General features: G+C 40.9%; 2 protein-coding genes across 2 annotated transcripts; both read right to left on the bottom strand.

The window, feature by feature from the left end:
• Nucleotides 1–2,102: 2,102 nt before the first annotated feature.
• cldn26 (claudin 26) lies at nucleotides 2,103–3,556 on the bottom strand. The gene has a single exon (XM_075469055.1). It carries the CDS (start codon nucleotides 3,554–3,556, stop codon nucleotides 2,900–2,902), a length of 657 nt encoding a protein of 218 aa, XP_075325170.1. The 3' UTR covers nucleotides 2,103–2,899.
• A 1,410-nt stretch (nucleotides 3,557–4,966) lies between these two features.
• lztr1 (leucine zipper like post translational regulator 1) lies at nucleotides 4,967–11,625 on the bottom strand. Its single transcript, XM_075468035.1, has 19 exons — nucleotides 11,012–11,625; nucleotides 10,861–10,923; nucleotides 10,722–10,778; nucleotides 10,562–10,641; nucleotides 10,349–10,457; nucleotides 10,010–10,093; nucleotides 9,857–9,914; nucleotides 9,608–9,747; nucleotides 9,317–9,518; nucleotides 8,935–9,045; nucleotides 8,707–8,799; nucleotides 8,485–8,580; nucleotides 7,978–8,164; nucleotides 7,706–7,875; nucleotides 7,206–7,489; nucleotides 6,941–7,090; nucleotides 6,408–6,513; nucleotides 6,199–6,279; nucleotides 4,967–5,783 (listed from the first exon to the last, which is right to left on the bottom strand). Exons 1-19 carry the CDS (start codon nucleotides 11,176–11,178, stop codon nucleotides 5,667–5,669), a joined length of 2,355 nt encoding a protein of 784 aa, XP_075324150.1. The 5' UTR covers nucleotides 11,179–11,625; the 3' UTR covers nucleotides 4,967–5,666.
• Nucleotides 11,626–12,500: the final 875 nt, after the last annotated feature.

Below are 12,500 nucleotides of genomic sequence, written 5' to 3'. Positions count from 1 at the left end.
TTTCAGTGTGATCAGCAGAGGGTGAAAGCGTGAAAGTGCAGCTGTTGCAGTAAATCCACGTTTCAGTCAGGGGGAAAGGTGGAGCAGGATTAAAAAAGTATACTAAGTCTTAAAGAAATGAGCTCCCAAGATATTTCCATTCCTCATGGCGCTACCGCGGGAGGAACTGTGCCCCCCCCCCCCCTCCCATTAGATAACTGCTGGGACAAGGTCATTCGCCTGTGAAAAGTCGATTAATTTCTATAAAACTGATGATGAGAGCAGTACAAATGCAGTAAATATAGATGATGAATGCTAAAATGCAGATTCCTACTGTCAAAAGTCTAATACAAACAAAAGAAAAATTCAATTACAACCTCTTAGATTGACCAAATCTAAGAGATTTGTGGGAAAATGCCCACACGGTGTAATTGTATTTCCACGGGAGCTGATAGTTGACGTGTGCACATGAACTCTGCTGTCAGTATGTTTTTGTTGCTCTTTGCATGCAAGCACTGGTAAAAGCCTGTTTGAGTGGAAGCCAAGATAGGCGGTGCACATGTGCACGACAAAACGACCGATTGGGGTGTCCCAGTGTGCAGGGAGGACTACCTTACATCGCTGAAACATCACGCAGACTAACTGAATTACAGGAGGACTCTCATCTGCAGCAGCCAGAGAGAACTGCAACATCTAACATCCCAGGCTGAGAAACAAGTAATTCATACATACTAAATTATAAAACCACAGCATACCAACAGTTGTTCGAAAAGATTCAAACTGAGTGTTGATTAGTGAAGCAAATGAAGATGTTGACTACAGCCTAACTGATATGATGTGATTTATGACATCCAAATAAAGCTGTGATGTGTTGCCTCCTGTGCTGTACACATCCCAGCATGCAGCAGAATGACGAGGAGCTGATGTTACGAAATATTTCTCTGAAATGAAATTCAACACAGAAAACTGCAGCACCGTCATACAGCTCCTGTTAAACTATCCCCTCCTGCTCTGGCGTTAGGTTCAAAGACAGGTTCCACACCACTAATGCTGGACCTTTTCATGAATCTTCAGATTCGTCGTGGCTTCCTGTGTAGCGACCTTTGATCGTGGATTTTGATTTTTCATATCACACTGTATTTGTATGTTGAATTAACATTCTATACCGCACTGCTGCCACGTGTATTTCTATAATACTTTTAGATCTCAAGCTGAGCAGTCAACAAATCTGAGCGATTACCCTGCAGACCCAGTCCACGAATAAGACGAATTTCAATTAGAACTTTCTCATCTGTGGAAAGTAATTATTGTATTGGCCTAACTATTGTGTCCACAATGTAAACAGTTTATTCAAAACCGAAATATGCTGACCTTTGGTACATATCGAGGTAAAAATAATTACCAGGCATGTTCACATATCTGTTGAACAGGTCAGTTCAACGCTTATGGCCTACAGGTGCTGATCGGAGCTCTCCTTCAGAAATGCTGCTGTTCCACAGGCTGACGCAACAGTTCTGAATGACATTTCTTTAAATTTATCAAGCTTTGTTGCATCCTAATTAGCGACTTAAATGTGTTTACATATAACAATGCGAATCAAACTGATTTACTTACTAACAAACGGCCTTAGAAAAATTGTTTGTCGAGGGAGAGAGAGTCCAAAGAAAAGACAAAGGGAAGTAAAGAAAATAGAAAATATATGTACAGGTATGTTTATACTAGCAGTAGCTGGATTTAAATCCACAAGGAGCTTTTGAAACATTGTGCAGTGCTTTATTGATTTAAGTGTAAATAAGACCTGAAATATCTGACTCAAAAATGATTAAGGTGAAAACATAAATTCTAATGAGGCGAAACACATTTTTACTCTCTACAGCATCCCTTAGTGGTCAAAATGAAACTTATTGTACCTCCTCATAATAGGAACCCGACTCAGTGTTGTTGTGCTATAACCTCTGTTCCAGTTTGCAATAAGGCTTTGATAAAGTATTGCATTCAAACATCAAAAGTTCAATAGTATTTTATATATATATGTTGCTTTTTTTTTTACCCTCGTTCTGAACATCATCTTTGCCAATTTTGGGGATGATTGGAAAAAAAGGCTTACAGGCTACACAGCTCAGTGCAAGTTTATCTTTTTATTTCCATCAGTTCAGTCATAATCCAATTCTCATTTGTCAAACATTTTGATTTATGAAAGAATATTAATTTACAGTTATGTGTACGGTATTGTGCTAATGATCAAGGCTGGATTACGCAGGATAATTCTGCATTTACATTTTTATTTGAAAAAATAGGGAAAAAATATTTTCAGCTATTTCTTTTTCGCGAGATTGTCTTTAACGTGCGCTGAACATTAAGTTGAATGCATAAAATGACATCTTAAACTATAAAACTTTTAGTGTCATGTATGTTTTGAAATCTGTCCTGGTTGTCATTATCGCAATTTTAACACACCGATATAAAGAGCAAAGCTTCCATATTCTTACAATTTTTTTCTTATTCATTTACTTTTGTTGACAAGTAACTGTTGTATAACTGCTTCAAGTAAAATTATATGTACACTACAGAGCATGTTTGCTGCTAAATAAAAGATCCTGTCTTATTTCTCTGGGCACTAAAGATTTTCACAAGAATTAAAACAACCACAGTCGCTCATTATTTTGCTTTACATTCATAAAAACATTTTCAGTCCCATCACAGTTGCATCACATGCTGATATGTCTATGGGAGGCCACAGAAATGTTTTACTTCTGCCAGTAAATCCAGTGAAAAATGCAGAAAGAAAACAATGATCGCCCTCAAACTTGTATAAGCCGCTGAAGTAGTTTACAAATGATTGTTACATCGTTCAGATGCACACGCTGATGTGCTTCCATGTCAAAAACATGACTGGGCAGAGACTATACATGTTGCAAAGCTACAGAACCTCTGTCTTCAGGTAGTGCTTTGCCCTGTGGTTCACCTGCAGGTTGTTTGGTACTCTCAGCGGCCGCTGGTCGTAGTCCCCCATGCATACAGCCACAAAGAACAGGGTCCCTCCGATGACCAGTGCCAAACCTCCAAACCATCCAGAGAACATTGCCTCGCCATATTCCCACCGAGGCATCACATCAGGAAAACCTTCATCCCAGAACTCTACCACAGTCGTGTACGCCACAATAGAGACAGGAACCAGAGTAGTGAGCCCCGATATCCAGGACAGCACCCCGGCGAAGATAAGGAGCCCTCTTTTTACACCAGGCTGCCAAACGCACATCTTAACTCCCTCCAGACCTGGGAAGGCGGCCAACACAGCTAAACCTCCAGTGCCTATAGACATTAGCATGAGAACTCTTGAGATCTGCAAATCCATCGGGAGTCCCAGGATGGACTCATAGGCCTTACACTGAATTCCCACCTCCTCAGTGTAGAGGCAAGTGTGCCACAGTCCTGAAAACCAGTTCTCCACTTCATTGAGATCAGAGTTCATTGTCTTCCACAGAGGTAAGAAGGTTGTGATCAGAGATGTGACCAAGCCTCCGAAAGTCACAAACAGTGCAGTTCTTTGCATCATTTTAGTGGTGAGAAAAACCATGGTCTGCATACACAAAGTCTGAGCTGTGATTCAGCTGTTAGAGTGAATGGAACAGAGGAAGAGATCCAGAGTGGCTCTGAAGCCCGTCCCACCTGTTGGAAAGACCCAGTTCCTCAGCCTCCGTAATGAAATGCACCTGATAAGAAGGAGATAATCCAGGACTGTGGCATTACAATGGACACACTGTGTTGTTTCAACGTTCAATGTCATCACAGTGGATAATGAACTCTGTTTTCAGATGAAACCAGATATGTCCAGTGGAATTCTGGGCTGAGTGAGTGCACAAGTCGGCCTAAATGAATGAAACATGAGCGAGCTCAGCATGGGCGACACACACACACACACACACACACACACACACACACACACACACACACACACTCAAAGGAAATAAAAGCTGCTCCAGGTATAATGGAATATTTCTGCATAACTGTGAAATTAGTCCATCTCTTTGAAAGGTTGACACTATATGAGACAATTCTTTTGCACAATTGTCACTGATGAGACTTATGCATTATTTAGAACTAAGACATTTACATTCTAAAGAAATCAAAAGGGAAGTTTTTTATTGGCCAAGAGTCTCAAGTATCTGGACACTGAAAAGCACTTTGTCCTCATTGCAATGGTCCTTTCAACGGGCCTTTAAAGCTTTTGCAAAACAAGTGCCTGCTCACAGAAAACCTTCCCTGTGTTGAGTTCAAGCTTTTTCTTTCCTGAGTCCTCAAGTCTGTTCAGGAAAAAACAGAAATAAATCTCAAAACCTTAGTTGTCCACAAATGATTACATTTGCTTTAAATGTCTATTTTAGTCAACACATGCTTAGATTTCAATCCTTATTTTGCTCATTTGATTTTAACATCATCTTTGCAAAAAAAAGTGCAAAACTTGGTCAAGGCTAAAGGAATTCCTCCTCTCAAACCAGGAGCACTGAATGACCTTACCATCCACAGATCTTTGGAAAATTAAACCATAAATCTAGATCATTCGATGAAAGGCCAAGGATTAACCTTCAGCTTTCTCACATAGTGTACATAGCAACAGTCTTAACTTATGGAATCAGCCTGTGGAAGAGTTTCACATTTGCAAAAAGTATTTGAAACGAAAACATAAAGTGAAGATATATAAATATTTCAAAACAGCTACAAGCACTGGACTACTGAGAGAGAGGGAATGGCATCTACATGAAACTGTATGAAAGCAGTGAGGCTTCTGCAGCTTCAGGAGGCACAGATATTATACGTATGCTCGAGTGAGCGTTAGATTTAACAGCATTTAAAAGGTTAGGTCAGAGCTGGAGAGAGTGAAGTCACTTAACAGAAGGATGACACAACCTTTGCTGTAAGGCTTTATCAAAGGTCAAAGCACCAATACCAGGACAAAGGGGAGCATAAACACTCATAAGAATATGACTCACTTTTACATTAGATTTATTAAGGCTTGAAATACATTAAACCCATGTAGGTATATATTTCATAACACTATACTGACATTACACATTACAATGTTGTATGCATAGATTTTGTCATTAGTAACGGCAACATTATTTTCATAAAGATCTGAAACAAATGGTTCCCACGAACTGGATATTTTTATGGTTTTATAACTGTGTTGCAGCTAAGAATAATACAAGTAATTCATAACGATTTAGATAAATTATACAACTGTTTTAAATTAAAGAACAGATCTCTTACAAACAGCCCTGGTACATTTCTAGTGTCAAAAAAAAAAAAAGGTTTATACAATAAGCTGCAAATTTATATATAAAAAAAACATTCCGACAAAAAAAAGACATTCTGAGCCAAGAATATCTTTGCGATTTTTTTTATGTATACAAAATAAATAAACAACAAAGTAAACATGAAAAGGGGATTTTTTTTAAAAGTTTTTTTCTACATTCTATAAGATTTCTAAGCAAGAAACCGGTTTCACTCCTGACTCGCGTGCAGAGCGCGACACAAGAACAACCTGATACAGTGTAGGTAAAAAGGCAACTATTGTACAGAGGTCTGACACATGCAAGGTCCGAAATGAGGTGTTAGGGACGGGGGAATGGCTAGAATTAGGTGTGGCAGAAAGAAGAAAAAAAAACAAAAAAGCCTTAGGAGTTATCCTAAATATCGGAGCCCATCTCTGCACACTGTTTGTCTGATATGTGTGTAGCTAGAGACTCAATGATGTCCAACAAGAGCAGCTGGCTGAGAGACCGCAGGTTGGGGAGCTTGGATACCTTTGGGAGGGGAGGAGAACAAAACAAAATGAAAAAATGCGACATAACTTAAGACAATGAGTCAGTGTAAAACGGGCAATAAGCAGCTGTTGTTTGCACATGCATGAAAAATGAAAAACAGCTGAAGGAAGCTTCACAGAAACATCAACAGCAGAGCTAACACTCCAGTGAAGTGAAAATTGAGTGCTTCACTGTTTCTTTGGATAACAAACAATAATCAGAGTGCCACTGTGACCCTTATGCTTATTCAGCCGGCCAAGCTGTAAACAGTCTCATCTTTATGTAGAAGATGGAGGGTGATCCACTAAAAGGCCAAAGGTGTCAGATTCCCACAAAGAAGACACGACTAGAGGGTTAGCTCAGCTGCAGCGACCGGGCAGCACACCCTCAGGGCTCCGGACACAAGCCCACCCACCTTTATGAACTGGTGGACAATAATATGGAGGCAGTGTTTCTTCATGTCCAGAGCCTGGGTCTTGTCAGCTGCCTCCATAATCTGTGGGGAGAAATATCGAGGGAGAACTGAGAGAAGAAATTGTTCATTCTAAAAGAAAGGGACATCGTGGTACAACTAGGTCACAAACCCCCCCCCCCCCCCCCCCCACGGATGAAAAACATAAATACCTGCAAGACATTCTCCACAGTGACGTTCATCTCCAGATTCTGCTTACAGTAAGCCTGCAGCCTGTTATTGGAGAACCCATAGTAATACGGTGCAGCAAACAAATAGCTGTTCATCACAGGTCAAGGAGGAGAAAGACAAGTTCTCTATGTGCATCACTGACATGACAAGTCATAAGTTGTCATAAAAGGAGTTTAAAAGGTGCTTTGTTTTAATGCATCACAGAGTTGTGTCCCAAATCTTAGTCACACTGAATCACTACCAAAAAGTCACTTCTAATTCTACCTTGAACAAAACCATTCCCAACTGTTTACATAAGAATACAAAAAGGCATTTTTCCTATCGGAGCAAAACTTCCCATTTTAGTGACTTAACTCAAGCAGCACAAATTTCTGTGTAGGAGCACACAGTCTAATATTTTTAAAGATCTAAACAGAAATTATATTTTTTTTAAAGTAGACCTTCTAGCACAAAGTAAACATTTTCAGTGTATTTGTTAAATGATCTGGTCTTTGCCATAGTTTGAGAAGGATACAGGGAATCCTCTGGAGGCATGTTGACATCACCATAATAGATATAACGCAGCATAGACTCAAAAGCCTGCTTGCTGGGGACCATCTCACCGATGGATATATTTACCTGACCGTCCTCTGGCATGAAGGAGCGGAACATTGCCTCAAAGTAACTGCAGGATGTCAGTGTAAAGATTACAAGTCATGTCACCAAGCTCAAACGGAGCAAGATTTCAATGATTTAGAAAGAAAAAAGAAAGTTCACACGTAAAACATGTGTTCCTCTACCTGGATCGGGCTGCCAGTATGGCTTGATGTGCAGGTCGTGGGTGGCCATCCAACAGCAGAATAATGTTGCAGAACTCCAGGCCGCCTCCCTCCAGGTAAGCCTTCATGTCCTGAACCAAGGAGGTCCCAATGTCCACAGGTTGGTCCGAATAAACCCTGGGCGGAGGCTGCTGCTTTCGCCGCACTATCTCCACTATCAGCGGGGTGGAAAGACGCTCAAACTCTTTTGTCATGATCACTTGGTTAAAGTGGGACTCCTTCACCACAAAATTAAGACAGTGCTCCTGGAGAAAGAAATAGATTTTTTGGTATTAGTGTGAAAATCAATAATCACCTCTCCCCAACTTTTTTTCTTAACACCAAGCCGACTGGTTGAAATATTTGAACCTCTTACTTCTGAAACTTTAATTAAAGCACTTTGTAATTCAACCACTAGAGGTCAGTAGAAACAGCGTTTTCAACTGGGCTTTTCAAGTCTTTTAACTGTTATCTGGATGTACCTTAAGCTGGTCCAGTTGCAGCTTGTTGGCATTTTCACATACACTGAGAACATTCTGCAGGTCCACAGATGCCTCGATGTACTGCACACAAAGCTGCTCCAGCCGTGAAAGCTTAAAGCTTAAGGCCAGTTTGTATACATCCATGATCAGAAGAACGTCCTGGACATGACCTGCATAGACAGTCGAGACAAAAACAAATAGAATCTTTTTCATCTTCTTGAATTAATTGCATGCGCCATAAAAAAAACAGAGAAGTATGAGGACAGAGCTACCTCTGCGGGGGTACTGGATCTTGTCTGTGTAGAGAAACTGCATTAAGACTTCAAAAGGCTGGGCCTCTGCTTCCCTGATGGATACCTCCAGCAGGGGCTGTGTGCCCGATGGTCTATTGCTCGCTGGGATATCCCTCGGGCCTCCAGCAGCCTCGTCAATTTCCTCACTGCTCTCCTGTTTGGTCCTCTGCAATACAACAAATGAAAAGAATACTGACCTCCTGCTGTTACAATTGTTTTGTTTCAATTTGGACACGAGATGTGTTGATTTTGTTCCTCAGCTACACATTTACTTATTTTCTATTTAGTTCAAAACATCCAGTGCCTCATACCATTGTCGCCGTAGCTTTTCTAGACAGAAAGGAAAACGGTCATATCAAATTTGAATATAGAACAAGGGAGTTGGAGGTTAGGCAAATCCTATGACCACTGTGTGATTTCAGAGATATATTCAGACACTCCTGCTGTCACAGAGGATATGAGGTGCTCTGGCTGTGTGACTCTGACCTGCTGCTGCCTATCACAAGCCTGCAGGATTTTCTTGCGCAGCCACTGACATCTCGCAGTCACTATGGCAATATGCCCCAAGACTCTCTCCTCTCTCTGTAAATAACAAACAAGGAGGCAGAGCAATGGGAAAACACACGTTAGGCAGACCACATAAAAGTCCCTTTGTAATCTTAGTCAGCGGTTTAGGGGTGTCAGCCCTGTACAGCGATGAAAACCCACCTCTCCCAGTATAAACTCCACGTCACAAAACTGTCGGTTCTCCCACAGTTTGCCATAATCCTCGTGGAGGGTACACTTTGGGTAGCTCGAGAACTGCAAGAGACACATTTCTGCTTCAGTTTGTGATCTCACCTTTAGGCAGCAAAGTGTTTTTTTGACCAGTGTCTTAATGACATAAAACATTCTTAAGCAACATATGTGAATATTTCCACAGTCATTCACACCTACCTGGAATCTGTACATCTCACCGCTGCGTACGTTGTTGTCCACTGTCCCTCCGAAGATGTACATGGCATCTTGAATCACAGCAGCAGCATGGAAGAGTCTCCCACTGGGCATCTGAGCGATAAGAAATAAATAAATGAATCAGCTTCTGTTGGGGGAGTGTTTCACCACTGCTTAACAACCTGTAAGGTTCAATAACAAATGTGTTTAACTGCATATTCGGGGTTTGCTATAGGGAACGTCATACTATTGTGAGGAGGATCGATTCTGACGTAAAGTGCTAAACAAATGTATTCTTGTACTATGTTAACAAAACACGTTTGTGATATCACTCATCCATTGTAACATCTAATAGCAGTTATTTCTGATTGTTTTTGGTTCCTACCTCACTGTCAAGGCTGGGCAGGATCACCTCCCAAGTCTGAGAGTCCACATCATAGCAGTGCAGCTCATTGGGCAGAGTGTTGTCAGCAGCACCTCCAAATACATATAGGTGGCGGTCAAAAGCAACCATTGTGTGCCCATAACGTCTCTGGGGAGGTGGCGGGGAGCCTCGCAGTAAATGCTCAGTTGGGATACGTGTCCACCTGAGAAGATGGATTGAGAAGCACCATTTCACTTCAATTGATATCAACAACATGAGTAAACAGGCTTTGTAATCAAAGGTTTTGCTTACATGTGGCCTTTAAACTCAAACTGAAAGAGGTTATTGGTGATCTTGGCTCCACTCTGACCAGAAAATACAAACATCTTGTCCCAGCATACAGCTACCGGGAAGTTGCAGCAAGAGGGGGGAATCTCACCGCTCTGATCAATCTGATGGGCGAGAAGACAAAGAGAAACATCAACACATGTGCAGCATTTCTGGGCCTTTTAGTTTAAATGATTTTTCTTTTTTTAATTCTTGGTGAGGACTTTAACCGACCTCTTCCCAGCATGCATGCTCTCGATCCTGCAGATTGATGGTCCACATGTCATTCAGCCTACACACAAAGAAAAAAAAATAAATAAATCAATCGAGACTGAGCACATAAATCAATATGCGGCTCTGAAAAAAGGAAAATGGTTTCAATCATACCTTGCATTTCCATCATAGCCAGCAAATATCCACAGCTTATCATTGTAAACTGTAGCACCATGTGCGGATCTGGCCACTGGCAAGCTACAACAGACACATCAAACTGATGAGTCCAGGTAAGTACCTGCTAGGTAAGCATTAATTTCCCTTGTCCAGGCTTTTAATGCATATTGCTAATATAAACAAAGAAATTCATATAATGTTCTTTCTTTAAACAAACTGTTCAAATAATCGTCCTTTCCAGGTGTTAAAAGATGTTCATAAGTCTCTTAAGAAATACAAATGTATGAATAAAATTGAAAATAGATGGATGGATGGATGGATGAATAAACATGTTACCTTCCTTCCACTTTCCATTCGGTCCACTGCCCTGTGGCAAACTTGTACTCAAAAAGGTCATTTTTATTTTTCAGGTTTGAATTTGAGTAGATGTCTCCAGTGTAGCCCCCTGAAAGATATCAGAGTAGAACATTATAGTGATACCACTTAAGTTTGAGTAAAGGTTGAATGAATGGAACGTTTAAATATGAATTTAAAAAAAATAAAAAATACCAAAAACAAACATGCTGCTGCCATAGACCACAGCAGAGTGGTGGTATCTGGGAGCTGGAGGAGTTCCAGTGGTGAAAGCCCTGTGAAAAACATCATTAACTGGAGTTCAATCATATTTTGTGTTCTACGTGCTTATTTCTTAAGCATGCTGCAGCCTTACCGACACCAAGAGCAGTCCTTCACATCAAAGCGGAGCAAATCATTCAGCATGTTCTTCCTGTTGGGTGGCACAGAACTGTGACATACTGTTTGTGGTGTCCACACAGACAAAACACCTGTCAGTGTCAAGCAATACTCACCCGTTGTCTCCCCCAAACACGTAAATGGCATCCCTGTAAGCAACAACAGTGTGTTTGCTGCGCCTGTGTGATGATACACGAGTCTCAGGGTGAGCAGAAATAAATATGTGGGATGATTTGTGATGATACTTTTCATCTGTCAGCATGTTACCTTGCACCAACAAACTCATCACACGGAGGGAGTCTTCTCCAACGATGAACAGTCTCAAATGGGCCAAAGTTTAGCGTCAAATATTCCACACTGTCGGAGCAGCTGTGGTCGAAATCAACACTCGGGGCCACTTTCGTTGATTTGCAGGACATTTTTCGCAAACTCATCCAACTGGGTCAGTCCTCAGGGCCACTCATCCGCAGGCACCTCCTCTGTTAACGGCATCGTCGATGACGGTCCTCCAGCTCAAGAGCAACTACTTCTACCACCGCTAATTCGGCTGTTGCATTAGTGTAGATTACACTAAAGTCAGCTTTGTGTAAAGGTAGAAACTCCGCTCCTTTGGCTGACAGTTAGCTTTTAGCTATCCTCACAGCTCGGCTTGGCTAGCTAGCTTCATGCTACTGCTACACAGCAAATAAAGAAACACTTTCAGCGAATAAACATGAACGGTTGGCAGCTCAAGTTACACCAAAATATCTGCTCGAACGGTCTGATACTTCGTTGAGTTCAATAATTATAGAATGAGTTTGTAGAAGGGTAATAGGTACAAAAACTAAACTAGCAAAATAAGAGTGCCGCTATCATGGAGATCAGACAACTACGCCCCCGCGAGACTGGTGGGGACTTCACTTCCTGTAATGTTGGAAACAAGATACAGGACAACCATAATCTGTATTTGTGTGCAATGCAGAAGTTATAGATGCAAGAGTCACCCAATGAATAAATAAAGTTATTAATTATATATAATTATGATCCAGTGAGCCCTTTGCCAACAAGTGTAACTGTTATTTACACGATTTACATGTAATTATGATCAGATATGCAGTTTGTACATCCGTGAATGTGATCATAATAAGGCGCAACAGTTATAAATGTGTTCGGTGACTTTGGACAGGGCAGGAGATGTTTTTGATAAAAGCTGTTCTTATCTCTGACTTTTTGCCACACGTAAATTATTTAGTAACACTATTTAAAACCTTTAGTCCAGAAGGTCTTAATTATCAGCGTCATTTCTCACACACACGTCCGTAAGGATCATATAAGCTTGTGTGGAAAGCAGCTGGACAAACTCTTTTGAATTGTTTTCTCAACTGTTTCCTCAGTTTCAGCTGGCTGGTCGTGAGTCACAGGCCCTTGACCTTGATCAGCACTTCGTCTGTTACCTGGTCATCATGTAGGTCATCAATTCCACCTATTGGTGTTTATTTTTATTATTATTATTATTATTATTATTTTAGTTTCCTCAAAAAGTTGTGGAAGGATTTGAATGTAAGCTCATCCAAAGGTGTGATATGACCCAAATGGAGGTGATGCCTTTTGGGTGTTGATTCCTATCCAGGTTTTTGTTGTTGAGCCTTGGCAGAGATATTCTTTCTCTGATTGTTTTTTTCTTTTTTCTTTTTTTTTTTTTTTGTTCCTATGTGAGATATTATGGTGAAACCACGTGGTCTCATTGCTTTCCACTGTTGCGTAAGCCACTCCCAAC

Source organism: Odontesthes bonariensis, chromosome 6, assembly GCF_027942865.1.
Source record: "Odontesthes bonariensis isolate fOdoBon6 chromosome 6, fOdoBon6.hap1, whole genome shotgun sequence".
Classification (NCBI taxonomy): Eukaryota; Metazoa; Chordata; class Actinopteri; order Atheriniformes; family Atherinopsidae; genus Odontesthes; species Odontesthes bonariensis.
This window is presented reverse-complemented; position numbering and strand designations above follow the sequence as displayed.

What these genes read in the sequence shown, in the direction of transcription:
- lztr1 (XM_075468035.1), bottom strand. Translation starts at nt 11,178, where the DNA reads ATGAGTTTGCGAAAAATGTCCTGCAAATCAACGAAAGTGGCCCCGAGT. An exon ending in GAATGGAAAGTGGAAGGAAG is followed by an intron (nt 10,094 to 10,348) that starts GTAACATGTTTA and finishes TGTCTGTTGTAG; the next exon opens with CTTGCCAGTGGCCAGATCCG. An exon ending in GATCCAGTACCCCCGCAGAG is followed by an intron (nt 7,876 to 7,977) that starts GTAGCTCTGTCC and finishes CTGTCTATGCAG; the next exon opens with GTCATGTCCAGGACGTTCTT.
- cldn26 (XM_075469055.1), bottom strand. Translation starts at nt 3,556, where the DNA reads ATGGTTTTTCTCACCACTAAAATGATGCAAAGAACTGCACTGTTTGTG.